General features: G+C 49.0%; 1 protein-coding gene across 1 annotated transcript in view; it reads left to right on the top strand.

The window, feature by feature from the left end:
- The window catches only part of iqgap3 (IQ motif containing GTPase activating protein 3), a 36,684-nt gene that overhangs the window by 5,062 nt on the left and 19,122 nt on the right, over window positions 1-12,500 (top strand). Inside the window, 18 exon segments of the mRNA XM_044208034.1 lie at window positions 1,784-1,851; window positions 2,119-2,232; window positions 2,330-2,508; window positions 2,732-2,813; window positions 3,260-3,423; window positions 3,635-3,722; window positions 4,388-4,551; window positions 4,743-4,903; window positions 5,279-5,394; window positions 6,566-6,729; window positions 6,907-6,997; window positions 7,222-7,389; window positions 8,820-8,962; window positions 9,692-9,862; window positions 10,548-10,631; window positions 10,838-10,909; window positions 12,084-12,153; window positions 12,280-12,488. Coding sequence (XP_044063969.1) covers window positions 1,784-1,851; window positions 2,119-2,232; window positions 2,330-2,508; window positions 2,732-2,813; window positions 3,260-3,423; window positions 3,635-3,722; window positions 4,388-4,551; window positions 4,743-4,903; window positions 5,279-5,394; window positions 6,566-6,729; window positions 6,907-6,997; window positions 7,222-7,389; window positions 8,820-8,962; window positions 9,692-9,862; window positions 10,548-10,631; window positions 10,838-10,909; window positions 12,084-12,153; window positions 12,280-12,488 — 2,308 coding nt within the window.

Here is a 12,500-nt window from a genome sequence, read left to right as displayed (position 1 = left end):
GCTCTAACGGCCTGTCTGTCTCTCTGTCTGTCTGTCTCTCTGTCTGTCTGTCTCTCTGCCTGTCTGTCTCTCTGCTCTAACGGCCTGTCTGTCTGTCTCTCTGCCTGTCTCTCTGCTCTAACGGCCTGTCTGTCTGTCTCTCTGTCTGTCTCTCTGCTCTAACGGCCTGTCTGTCTGTCTCTCTGCCTGTCTCTCTGCTCTAACGGCCTGTCTGTCTCTCTGTCTGTCTGTCTCTCTGCCTGTCTGTCTCTCTGCTCTAACGGCCTGTCTGTCTCTCTGCCTGTCTGTCTCTCTGTGCTAACAGCCTGTCTGTCTCTCTGTGCTAACGGCCTGTCTGTCTCTCTGTCTGTCTGTCTCTCTGCCTGTCTGTCTCTCTGCTCTAACGGCCTGTCTGTCTGTCTGTCTGTCTGTCTCTCTGTGCTAACAGCCTGTCTGTCTCTCAGCCTGTCTGTCTCTCTGCTCTAACGGCCTGTCTGTCTCTCTGTCTGTCTGTCTGTCTCTCTGTCTGTCTGTCTCTCTGCCTGTCTGTCTCTCTGCTCTAACGCCTGTCTGTCTGTCTCTCTCTGTCTGTCTGTCTCTCTGTGCTAACAGCCTGTCTGTCTCTCTGTGCTAACGCCTGTCTGTCTCTCTGTCTGTCTGTCTCTCTGCCTGTCTGTCTGTCTGCTCTAACGGCCTGTCTGTCTCTCTGTCTGTCTGTCTCTCTGTCTGTCTGTCTCTCTGTCTGTCTGTCTCTCTGCCTGTCTGTCTCTCTGCTCTAACGGCCTGTCTGTCTGTCTCTCTGCCTGTCTCTCTGCTCTAACGGCCTGTCTGTCTGTCTCTCTGTCTGTCTCTCTGCTCTAACGGCCTGTCTGTCTGTCTCTCTGCCTGTCTCTCTGCTCTAACGGCCTGTCTGTCTCTCTGTCTGTCTGTCTCTCTGCCTGTCTGTCTCTCTGCTCTAACGGCCTGTCTGTCTCTCTGCCTGTCTGTCTCTCTGTGCTAACAGCCTGTCTGTCTCTCTGTGCTAACGGCCTGTCTGTCTCTCTGTCTGTCTGTCTGTCTCTCTGCCTGTCTGTCTCTCTGCTCTAACGGCCTGTCTGTCTGTCTGTCTGTCTGTCTCTCTGTGCTAACAGCCTGTCTGTCTCTCAGCCTGTCTGTCTCTCTGCTCTAACGGCCTGTCTGTCTCTCTGTCTGTCTGTCTCTCTGTCTGTCTGTCTCTCTGCCTGTCTGTCTCTCTGCTCTAACGGCCTGTCTGTCTCTCTGTCTGTCTGTCTCTCTGTGCTAACAGCCTGTCTGTCTCTCTGTGCTAACGGCCTGTCTGTCTCTCTGTCTGTCTGTCTCTCTGCCTGTCTGTCTGTCTGCTCTAACGGCCTGTCTGTCTCTCTGTCTGTCTGTCTCTCTGTGCTAACAGCCTGTCTGTCTCTCTGCCTGTCTGTCTCTCTGCTCTAACGGCCTGTCTGTCTCTCTCTCTGTCTGTCTCTCTGCCTGTCTGTCTCTCTGCTCTAACGGCCTGTCTGTCTCTCTGCCTGTCTGTCTCTCTGTGCTAACAGCCTGTCTGTCTCTCTGTGCTAACAGCCTGTCTGTCTCTCTGTCTGTCTGTCTCTCTGCCTGTCTGTCTCTCTGCTCTAACGGCCGGTCTGTCTCTCTGCTCTAACGGCCGGTCTGTCTCTCTGTCTGTCTGTCTGCTCTAACGGCCTGTCTGTCTCTCTGTCTGTCTGTCTGTCTCTCTGTGCTAACAGCCTGTCTGTCTCTCTGTCTGTCTCTCTGCTCTAACGGCCTGTCTGTCTCTCTGCCTGTCTGTCTGCAGCCTGTACCTGTACAGACGCGGTCTGGCGCCACAGATCCATGACCTGTATGGAAAAGTCAAGTTCACAGGTAAAGTGTTTGTTTCTGTCAGGCTTCACTTGTTATTAGAGCCGATCAATAAATCAGCTGATATCAGCTCATTGCCGATAAATAAGTATCAGTTTATATGTCAGCTGATAAATGAGTCATTGTTCTGAAGTTTGTCCCCCGGGAGACAAGATGAGTTTAAAATGTTCTGATCGAAAACTTTATTGGTTACAATTATTAATAAAAAAAAGTAATTTAAGGAAACTTTATCAACAGTGTTTATTATTTTGTGTGTGTGTGTGTGTTCAGAGGAGGAGATCAATAACATGAAGCTGGAGTTGGATAAATATGGAATCCAGATGCCGGCGTTCAACAAGATCGGAGGAATTCTGGCCAATGAGCTGTCAGTAGACGAGGCTGCAGGTAGAGCGGTCACACAGTGGAGGAGGAGGAGGAAGAGGAGGAGGAGGAGGAGGAAGTGACGAGGAGACGGTGAACTGGTGTCTTTTTTTCCCATCAGGCCATGCGGCGGTGATTGCCATTAACGAGGCGGTGGACAGAGGTCGTGTGGAGGTCACGGCGGAGGCTCTGAGGAACCCTAACGCCCTGCTCAGTGACCTGCAGGAGGCGCTGATGAGTGTCTATCAGGAGATGCTGCGTCAGGCAAAACGAAGGAAAGAAGAGCAGGCAGCCAACACGGTGAGTCTGATCTCTGATTGGTCAGAGAGAAGTCCAATCAGAAGAACCCTAACCCTGTAAACAGAAACATGGCGGCTGTGGGCTTCACACAGCAGCAACGCTGTCACTGGCCGCCATGTTGCTTTCTGCTGTTCACTAACTGTTTTCCGTGTGCGTGTGTGTGTGTGTGTGTGTGTGTGTCTGTGCGTGTGTGTGTGTGTGCGTGTGTGTGTGTGCGTCTCAGTGCGGAGGCCCGGAGGAGAAAGATATCTATGAAGAGTTTCTGACTCAGAAGGAGATCCAGGAAAACATCAACATCGTCAACAGTGAGGAACGACACAATAACTGACCAATCACAGCCCACCTGGAACGACACAATAACTGACCAATCACAGCCCACCTGAAGAGATTAACTGACCAATCACAGCCCACCTGGAGATCCAGGACCAATCACAGCCCACCTGGAACGATACAATAACTGACCAATCACAGCCCACCTGGAACGACACAATAACTGACCAATCACAGCCCACCTGGAACGATACAATAACTGACCAATCACAGCCCACCTGGAACGACACAATAACTGACCAATCACAGCCCACCTGGAACGACCTGCCTCGCGGCTCCACTCAGACAGAACAGTTCTTTAATCAAATGTTTCTTAGAGCCGAAAACAATAAAATAAAATCTAAAATAAAAAAATTAATGATGGTGATTAATGATGATATTGATAATTATTGAGTATATTGATTATCTCTGTGTGTCTCAGTGCGATCAGCGGTGGAGCAGGTGGATGAAGCCCTGGACTCTGCAGATGAACTCTCTCTGCTCTCGGCTCTGCAGCTGCCATGTTTGGCCCTCAGGGGCCTCCGTACTGACAACGGGCCCTGGTACCTGGACCAGCTGTCAGCAGACCGCCAGCAGAAGGCCCTGGTACTCATAAATACACTAATACACATACACAGAAAAACATATACACACTGTCACACACGTTTTGTAGTCGTAGTTTCTTGTTTTTCACTGAAGATCTTTGTTTTTACACTATTTATTTTCTTCTAATGTATGATGTTTCCTAGGTCAATGAGTAGCCTAATCCTGTTAAATAATCATTTTGTCCTGTTTGACCTCTGACCTTTGACCCCAGGACGAGGGCTGTGTTGATCCTCTGGAGCCTGATGAGCTGCAGGAAGGTGTTACCATTGCCAACCTGGACGCTCAGAGAGCAAGGACCAGTAAGTCACACACTGGGTCTGTCCCAGTACATACTGGTGTGTCCATGACTGAACAAACACCAGATCTGAACCCTCACTGATACACACTGACCCTGACACCACTTTGACTCGCCACACTGACCCTGACACGACTTCGACTCGCCACCCTGACACCCCTTCGACTCGCCACCCTGACACCCCTTCGACTCGCCACCCTGACACCACTTCGACTCGCCACTCTGACCCTGACACCAGTTCGACTCGCCACCCTGACACCACTTCGACTCGCCACACTGACCCTGACACCACTTCGACTCACCACCCTGACACCACTTCGACTCGCCACCCTGACACCCCTTCGACTCGCCACCCTGACACCACTTCGACTCGCCACACTGACCCTGACGCCACTTCGACTCGCCACCCTGACGCCACTTCGACTCGCCACCCTGACGCCACTTCGACTCGCCACACTGACCCTGACGCCACTTCGACTCGCCACCCTGACGCCACTTCGACTCGCCACCCTGACACCACTTCAGTTTTATTTCAACAAAGTCAACTCTTGAGACTGTTTTTCACTCTTTTCTGTTTTTTAGAGGGTAATTAATTGATTAGTTGAGATAATAATCAGCAGATGAATTGATTATGGATGTTTTTATTAACTGTGTGTGTGTGTTTTTCAGTGCATGCAGCGGTGCAGAGTGTCAATGCGTCGCTGCGTCTCAGTGACTCCAGACACACAGTCAGCTGTCTGATGACCGCTGACCTCCAGCTGCCTGAAGTGTTTCCATTCGCTGCGACTCTTTATCACCGAGAGCTGCAGCTGCTGCAGAGACAGACTCCACAGGTACACCTGAACATACACCTGAGAGACAGACCTCAGAGTCTGTTGACTGAGCGTTATCTTCCTCTGCTGCCATCTGGTGGTAAAACACAGCAACATGTGTCAGTTAATAAATCAGTGTCTAACAGCAAAATTAATTCTAATGTAATATTAATGTAGTTTTAATGAGTGTGTTTCTTGTTTGTCTCCACCAGGGGGAGCTGCAGCAGGAGGAGCTCTTTGTTGCCGTGGAGATGCTGTCAGCTGTCGCACTCATCAATCAGGCGATGGAGGTGGGACATCTGCAGCAGTTCTGCTCCTCATTGGTCAGTCCGTCTGCAGGACTCTCTGATGTAGACCACACCCTGCTGGACAGGTATGACTACCTGTCTGTCTCTCCACCTGTCTGAGTCATGTCATGTGGACTCTCTGTTGTCTTTGGTTTTTAGTTTAGTTCCCATTTTATTTAATTTAACTTTTTACTTACCAAAAACTATTTTATTAAAATGTTAAGAGGAGAAATGTTAAAATAATGAATAGTAATATATAATAAAATAAAAACTATATAGACACACTTAGGTGTACCTAATAAAGTGGCCACTGATGCTATATCTATATAAAGTAATAAAGTATTTCTGATAAACTGAGCAGTGGAGCGATGACAACTAAAAACTAAAAAGGTGAGTTTTTAACAGGAACTTAAAGGCCTGGTGGTGATGATATTATAATGATGATGTCATCGTGTCCTCAGGTACTTTAAGTGTCTGGTTGGTGTGAAGCAGCAGGTGGGTGGAGATCTGCTGACCTGGAATCAGCTGCAGGAAGGAATCAACCGTGTCAACAACTCAGTGCAGGACGAACACCAACGTATGGAAACACACACTCACACCTTCTCTACATGTTGTTTCGTGTCAGCAAATCCTCTCAGGTGTCGTCTCGTTCCAGTGTTAATTCAAACATTCATCACACAGTCAAACTGCAGTTTATCTCATCACGTTTTGGTCTTCTGTGCTAAGCTAGTGTTGGGACTCCACAGATTAATTCATTCGTGTGATTTTAACTGAACTTTTGTTATGAGAGCATTTGAACATCCTGAGAGCAGTGAATGCAGCATTCCAGCGACCGTTGGTCAGTCTGACCTGTGACCCGTGATGTCACCAGGTCGACAAAAGGGGTCAGCGGCCAGAGTTCTTTCTTTTCTCCGCTCTTGTCTCTACGCCCAGACCTGATGGTTCGCTGAACCTATGCGTGGTCTGCTTGGCGGCACAGATCCACCGACGAAAGGGAAAAGGATTAGGCCGCAACACAGGCGCTTGTCTTTGTCTTAAGATTTCTGGTTATCTCACCGCTAACCGAGAGTAAGCAAGCTCTGGTTCCTCCTGGCTTTGCTGCTCAGCAACAGCTGTTACCGCCGTAACACCGAACCAAACTCTCTCTCTCTCTTACCACAGCACCGCGAGAGCCTGCGTAAGATTTCTGCAACAAAGTTTAGCATCAACGGCTGCCACACACAGTCTGCCAGCTAACTTCAGCTGCTTTTCCACCAAAAGTACCAGGAACTTTTATCGTCAGGAACTACTTTTCAAGGAACTAAAAGTTCCTTCAGCCCGTTGTTGTCTGCGTTTCCACCGTGGTCTAAAGACCCGGGAAGATCAGGCAAATTACACCCATTAGATTACACCCATCGCACAGCTGCATAGCTCTGTTGTTTTAACTTATTAAACACATCACCTGCAGTTCATCATGAGGTGAAGGTTCACTTTGCCGCCCGTTTCATCTGAAAAACACGGTGAAAAAAATAAACGTGTGTCTCACTGCGACGACATTAACAAGATATAATTTTGTAAGATCGATTTAGCTAACCCTTGTCTTAACGAACACCACGATTCTACGACATTAACAATAGCGGTTGGCTTTAGCATGTAGCTTACATTAGCGTTATAGCATTTAACAAACAGCATGTGGGCCGAATGTGATTCACTTTAAAATATCGCCTCTCTGACCTCTGCGTGACCTCTGTCTGACCTCTGACCTTTAGAGCTGCTGGCTGTCAGTCGGATTAACGCGGCTGTGATCAGAGGAGACTCTCAGCAGCTGCTGTCTGCTCTGCTGCTGCCCTCATGTGGTGTGGATGAGGTTTTACCTGCCAACACCTGCAGATACCTGAACCTGCTGACCAGAGCCAGGCAGCACAAAGCTCAGGTAAATCCACACAGGCAACCAATCACAGGTAAGCAGGGATTCAAAGCGACAGCTCAGACTTAAACCAGAAGCAGAACTCTGTTGAATCTTTAATCTTTATCATTCAGATCATTTGAATGAATCGAAGAATTTTGTATTTTACACTTGAAGTCACGTGTCATCGTTCTGTCCAATCAGGTGAGCAGAGACCCGGGCGCTGAGCTGTGGTTGGCTGATATCCAGGAGGCAGTGAGGAGGGCCAATCAGCACAGCCAGAAAGCTCTGAAGTGTGAGTCAGAGACTTTTTTTAGTTCAGATGATTTATTGATCACAGAGAGACAGAAACCTGATCAAGCTACAGCTGGGCCATTCAAACATTACTACAGTTAACATCTGCAGAAAATGTTGTCTTCTGCTGTTTCTGTCCTCTTTAGACAATGAGCTATAATAATAATAATAATAATAATGATGATAATAATAATGATGATGATCATTCTCTCTCTGTGTGTTCAGTGTGTCTGTCAGTAGCGGCAGTGAATCAGGCTGTGAAGGACAACAAAGTGAATCAGACTCTTCGTGTTCTGACTTTACCTGAAGTTCAGCTGCAGGGAGTCGTTTCTGCCTGTGCAGCAGATTATCAGAGAGAACTCAACGGTCTGATCACAGACAGGACGCGCAGAGGTACGACTGACCGATCACAGACAGGACGCAGAGGTACGACTGACCGAGCACAGACAGGACGCAGAGGTACGACTGACCGATCACAGACAGGACGCGCAGAGGTACGACTGACCGATCACAGACAGGACGCGCGAGGTACGACTGACCGATCACAGACAGGACGCCGCGACAGGTACGACTGACCGAGCACAGACAGGACGCGAGAGGTACGACTGACCGATCACAGACAGGACGCGCGCGCAGAGACGACTGACCGAGCACAGACAGGACGCAGAGAGGTACGACTGACCGATCACAGACAGGACGCGCGAGAGGTACGACTGACCGAGCACAGACAGGACGCAGAGGTACGACTGACCGATCACAGACAGGACGCGCACAGGTACGACTGACCGAGCACAGACAGGACGCAGAGGTACGACTGACCGATCACAGACAGGACGCGCAGAGGTACGACTGACCGAGCACAGACAGGACGCAGAGGTACGACTGACCGATCACAGACAGGACGCGCACAGGTACGACTGACCGATCACAGACAGGACGCGCACAGGTACGACTGACCGAGCACAGACAGGACGCGCAGAGGTACGACTGACCGATCACAGACAGGGCGCGCACAGGTACGACTGACCGAGCACAGACAGGACGCGCAGAGGTACGACTGACCGAGCACAGACAGGACGCGAGAGGTACGACTGACCGATCACAGACAGGACGCCGCGCGAGGTACGACTGACCGATCACAGACAGGACGCGCGCAGAGAGTACGACTGACCGATCACAGACAGGACGCAGAGGTACGCGACTGACCGATCACAGACAGGACGCAGCGCGAGGTACGACTGACCGATCACAGACAGGACGCAGAGGTACGACTGACCGATCACAGACAGGACGCGCGCACAGGTACGACTGACCGATCACAGAGAGGACGCGCAGAGGTACGACTGACCGATCACAGAGAGGACGCGCAGAGGTACGACTGACCGAGCACAGACAGGGCGCGCGCAGAGGTACGACTGACCGAGCACAGACAGGACGCGCAGAGGTACGACTGACCGATCACAGACAGGACGCGCAGAGGTATGACTGACCGAGCACAGACAGGACGCGCACAGGTACGACTGACCGAGCACAGACGGGACGCGCAGAGGTACGACTGACCGAGCACAGACGGGACGCGCACAGGTACGACTGACCGATCGCAGACGGGACGCGCACAGGTACGACTGACCGATCGCAGACGGGACGCGCAGAGGTACGATTGACCGATCACAGACAGGACGCGCAGAGGTACGACTGACCGATCCCCCACCCCGTTCCTGTCGCTCTGCATGTCAGTGAACTGCAGCTTCGTCCTGAGACATTAAGTCACATTAAACTTCACAAATAATAATCTGTGTGTGTGTGTGTGTGTGTGTGTTCAGGAGACAACAGGAGTCCGTGGGTTCGAGTCCGGCTGGACGACGGCTCGTTCTACTACTTTCACCTGAACAGACTGGAGGGCAGCTGGGAGAAACCCAACGGCTTCATACACAACAGTGTGTTCCTCGACCAACACCAGATACAGGTGAGACACACCTGAGGGTCAGAGGCAGGGTCCACTTTTGAAATCTATGTGCTAAAAGACGGAATAACATTTAGATCATTTAGGCATCATTTAATGTAAATAATGTTGTCATTCAGTGTTCAATATATTTACACAACAAACATTACATGCATGTTTGCATGCACAAAGGACCCACGTCTTTCAGTACAGGACCCCTTACAATCACTAACAACCAGGTATTTCAAAGGTACCGGCAGACGACAAGAAACACAGAGCACACGAGTTCACCGCAGTGGATCACACAGTCAGCGCTCAATGCAAAACCCACAGTTCAACCACCAATGAATGAGTCCTTATCTCAGTTACAATCTCCACAAGAATCCATATCTCAGCAAAAGCCTCCTCTTCGGGATCCCAGCAAGCAAACAAAAAATACTCAGTTTGAGTTTCAGTACAAAAGTTGACCGACGAAAATAAAACCAAGTGACGCCTCTTGCGTGCTTAAAGGCGCAGATCGCCACAATACGCTAACTAAATGTGTCTTTCTGTTGTGCATTGTCCCTGTTCGCCGATGGCCTGACAATTTTACCCGCCACTGCCAACAATTTGGCGGGTGGCAGGTGTTCAGACCCTGGTCAGAGGTCAGACACACCTGAGGACAGATTCTCAATTCTACATTTTTAAAGATACAATTTATCTCTCCTGTCTGTGATTGGTCAGCAGCAGTAATGTCATGTCTTCCCCCTGCAGGAAGTAGTCAGCAGTGTTTCAGGCTCATACAGTCGCAGCGTCCTCTGGCGGAGCAGTGAAGCCCTCGTTGTTCGTCTGCAGGCTGTCAGTCGAGGGTTCCTGATCAGACAGAAGCTGGAGGCTCGACGACGTTACCTGATCAGTCAGACACCTGCTGTCATCATTATCCAGGTGAGAACGCTGCTTGTAAATGATCAGCTTGTTATCAAGCAGCTTCAGGATTTCGTAATGAGTTGATCATTTAAATCAGCTGTGTGGGAGCAGGGAGGGCTCAAAAACATGCAGGATAAGAACAGAAGAGGACCAAGGATAAAACCCTGAGGAACACCAGAAGACAAACATGTCAGATGAGAACCAGGAGGCTGTGAAATCACTGCACTTTTAAATGATCGGTCTTTCAAAGTTCAGACAGAAGGCAAAGCAAGTTTTTTGCCACGTGTCATTGGCACAAATTTGACCTCTGGACCGTTGTTTATTTGTTAATGTACCAACTGTATGTTAGCAGTAAGCTAGCTAGCAAAGTACGCATTACCAGAAACTCCAGTTTTTTCTCAGTGATGTCATTTCCCTCCAGTATCTCTCCTGTTTCCTCTTGTCACATGAAAGACCCGGATACACCCACAGGTTTATCGCTCCAGTTGAAACATCTTTCAGCTGACTTTGTATAAGATGTCACCTCCTCTAAAATTTCCTTTGCGTCCTGTCTGAACACAGTGACAGTTTTTACTAATGCTGTTAAATGTTTGTTGACATCAGGGATCTTTGGAAACACAGCTGGTTGATATAATAACGTACCTGTTAAAACAGTTAGTGGTGTTTACTGGATACTTATCTTCATGTTTCTGTTTGTGTTCAGTCTCATTGGAGGAGGTTTGTCCAGCAGGGGGCGTACAGACGTCGGCTGCAGTTTCTCTACATGAATTGGAGAGCTGTTGTCAAGGTAACAACCAACTCATCAAGACTCAAACTACAGTTATTGGTTTTCACCTGTTTGAAGCCTTCAAGGTCTCCTGACGAACCAAAGTAGAAACCTCCAGAGTTAAAATTCAAATTTTAAATCCATCATCTAGACATAAAACCTGCAACGTTCCCGTTAAAACTTTAGAAGAAGTTTGTTATGGAAACAGGTTTTGTTTGTCTTAACAGATCCAGTCGTTTGTGAAGATGTGGTTGGCGAGGAGAAAATACCAAGCTCGACTGAGTTTCTTCAGACGTCACGTGAGTCTTCCCGAAGTCTCTGATTCGCCACTAAACTCTGTTAACTTACATTTCAACAGATCTGACAAAGCTTTGTGTTCTGTCAGATGTTCTGATGTGAATCTTTGTTTTAAATCCGAGCTGAAGATAAATGTAATTCAGGACAGTCTGACAGTTACCCCTGAATTTGTGACCCCTTGTCCCATTTTTAGAGGCCTGACGAGGTAAAATTATATCATATTATATCAAGAAGAAAGCAAATTGTAGAGAAAAGTATGTTTAACAAAAAAAGTGTAACCCCCAAACAAAAACAAAAAAGTTCACAAAAAGGGACAAAACAGCCTTGTCTAAATCATTTGAAACTTTCCAAAAATTCAATATATGGGCACCATAAACAAGTATAGCTGTGTTTGGACAGAGCCGGGCTAGCTGTTTCCCCGTTTCCAGTATTAATGTTAAGCTAAACTAACTGGCTGCTGGCTGTAGCTTCATATTTAGCGTACAGACATGAGTGGCATCAATCTGAACATCTGACTCTGTTTCTTTTAAAGGCGGGTCAGCGACTCTAATCCAATACACGTCTTTTTGTTAATTCAGCGAATCTCTCCTCGCGGTCCGCTAGCTGTGCGTTCAGTGTGAGCGCTGAAACCCTCCGGTGTTCGTACTCAGCCCCGGCTCTGCGAACGGGAAACACAAAGAGGCTCGGACCGAGCCGCACAGCACTGTTCCAGCCATGATGTGTGCGTCAGGTGACGTTAAACGACCTGCCCGCAAACATTCAGCTGACTTTCTAGTTTAAGATCTGCTGCTGTTGTGATGTTAGCTGCAGCAGCAGGAGAGTTGTGGCGTCGCTGTCTGGAGCTGCTGTGCTGCTCTGGGAAACCGTCTCGTCCTCTCTGGCTGTTAGCTTAGCAGCAGCAGCTGTAGCAACAGTTTGCTAACCCGCAGCCTAGCTAAGCTAACACACAGCCTGGCTAACGTTAGTGATATTACTTGCTGTGTCGTTGTTCGCTCTATATCATGGTATTTGTCGTGGTATTGTATTTCTCCAGAATCGCATTTCCCACCTTCAGCTAGCAGAACTACAATTTGAGGAGTCTCTGTGTACGATTCTAACAGACACCTGCCAGCCAATCAGAAACTAGTATTCTCTGTCTCCATGGTCTGAGGGTGTAGTAACTCTGTGTGTCCACAGGTGGGCGCTGTCATAAAGATCCAGGCCTTCTTCAAAGCCAACAGGGCCCGAGAGGAGTACAGGATGCTGGGTAAGTTTACTAACGAGGGAACGCTGCCTCTCATTGGTCAGACTGTTGTCGTGTTTTTGGACTCTAGAGATGTGAGTTATCAGGTACTATAAGTCATTATTAAGCTCCTCCCCTCCCCTGTCTCAGTCCACTCGGCCACGCCCCCCCTGTCTGTGGTCAGGAAGTTCGTTCACCTGCTCGACCTGGGCGACGGTGACATCAGAGAGGAGGCGGAGCTCCTGCGTCAGAGGGAGGAGGTGGTGAGGAGTATCCGCTTTAACAGACAGCTGGAGGCAGACCTGGACCTGATGGACCTGAAGATCGGCCTGCTGGTCCGAAACAGAGCCACACTGCAGGTACAGAGACTG

Source organism: Siniperca chuatsi, linkage group LG9, assembly GCF_020085105.1.
Source record: "Siniperca chuatsi isolate FFG_IHB_CAS linkage group LG9, ASM2008510v1, whole genome shotgun sequence".
Lineage (NCBI taxonomy): Eukaryota > Metazoa > Chordata > Actinopteri > Centrarchiformes > Sinipercidae > Siniperca > Siniperca chuatsi.
Note: the sequence above shows the minus strand (reverse complement) of the source record. Positions and strands in the feature narration are given on the sequence as shown.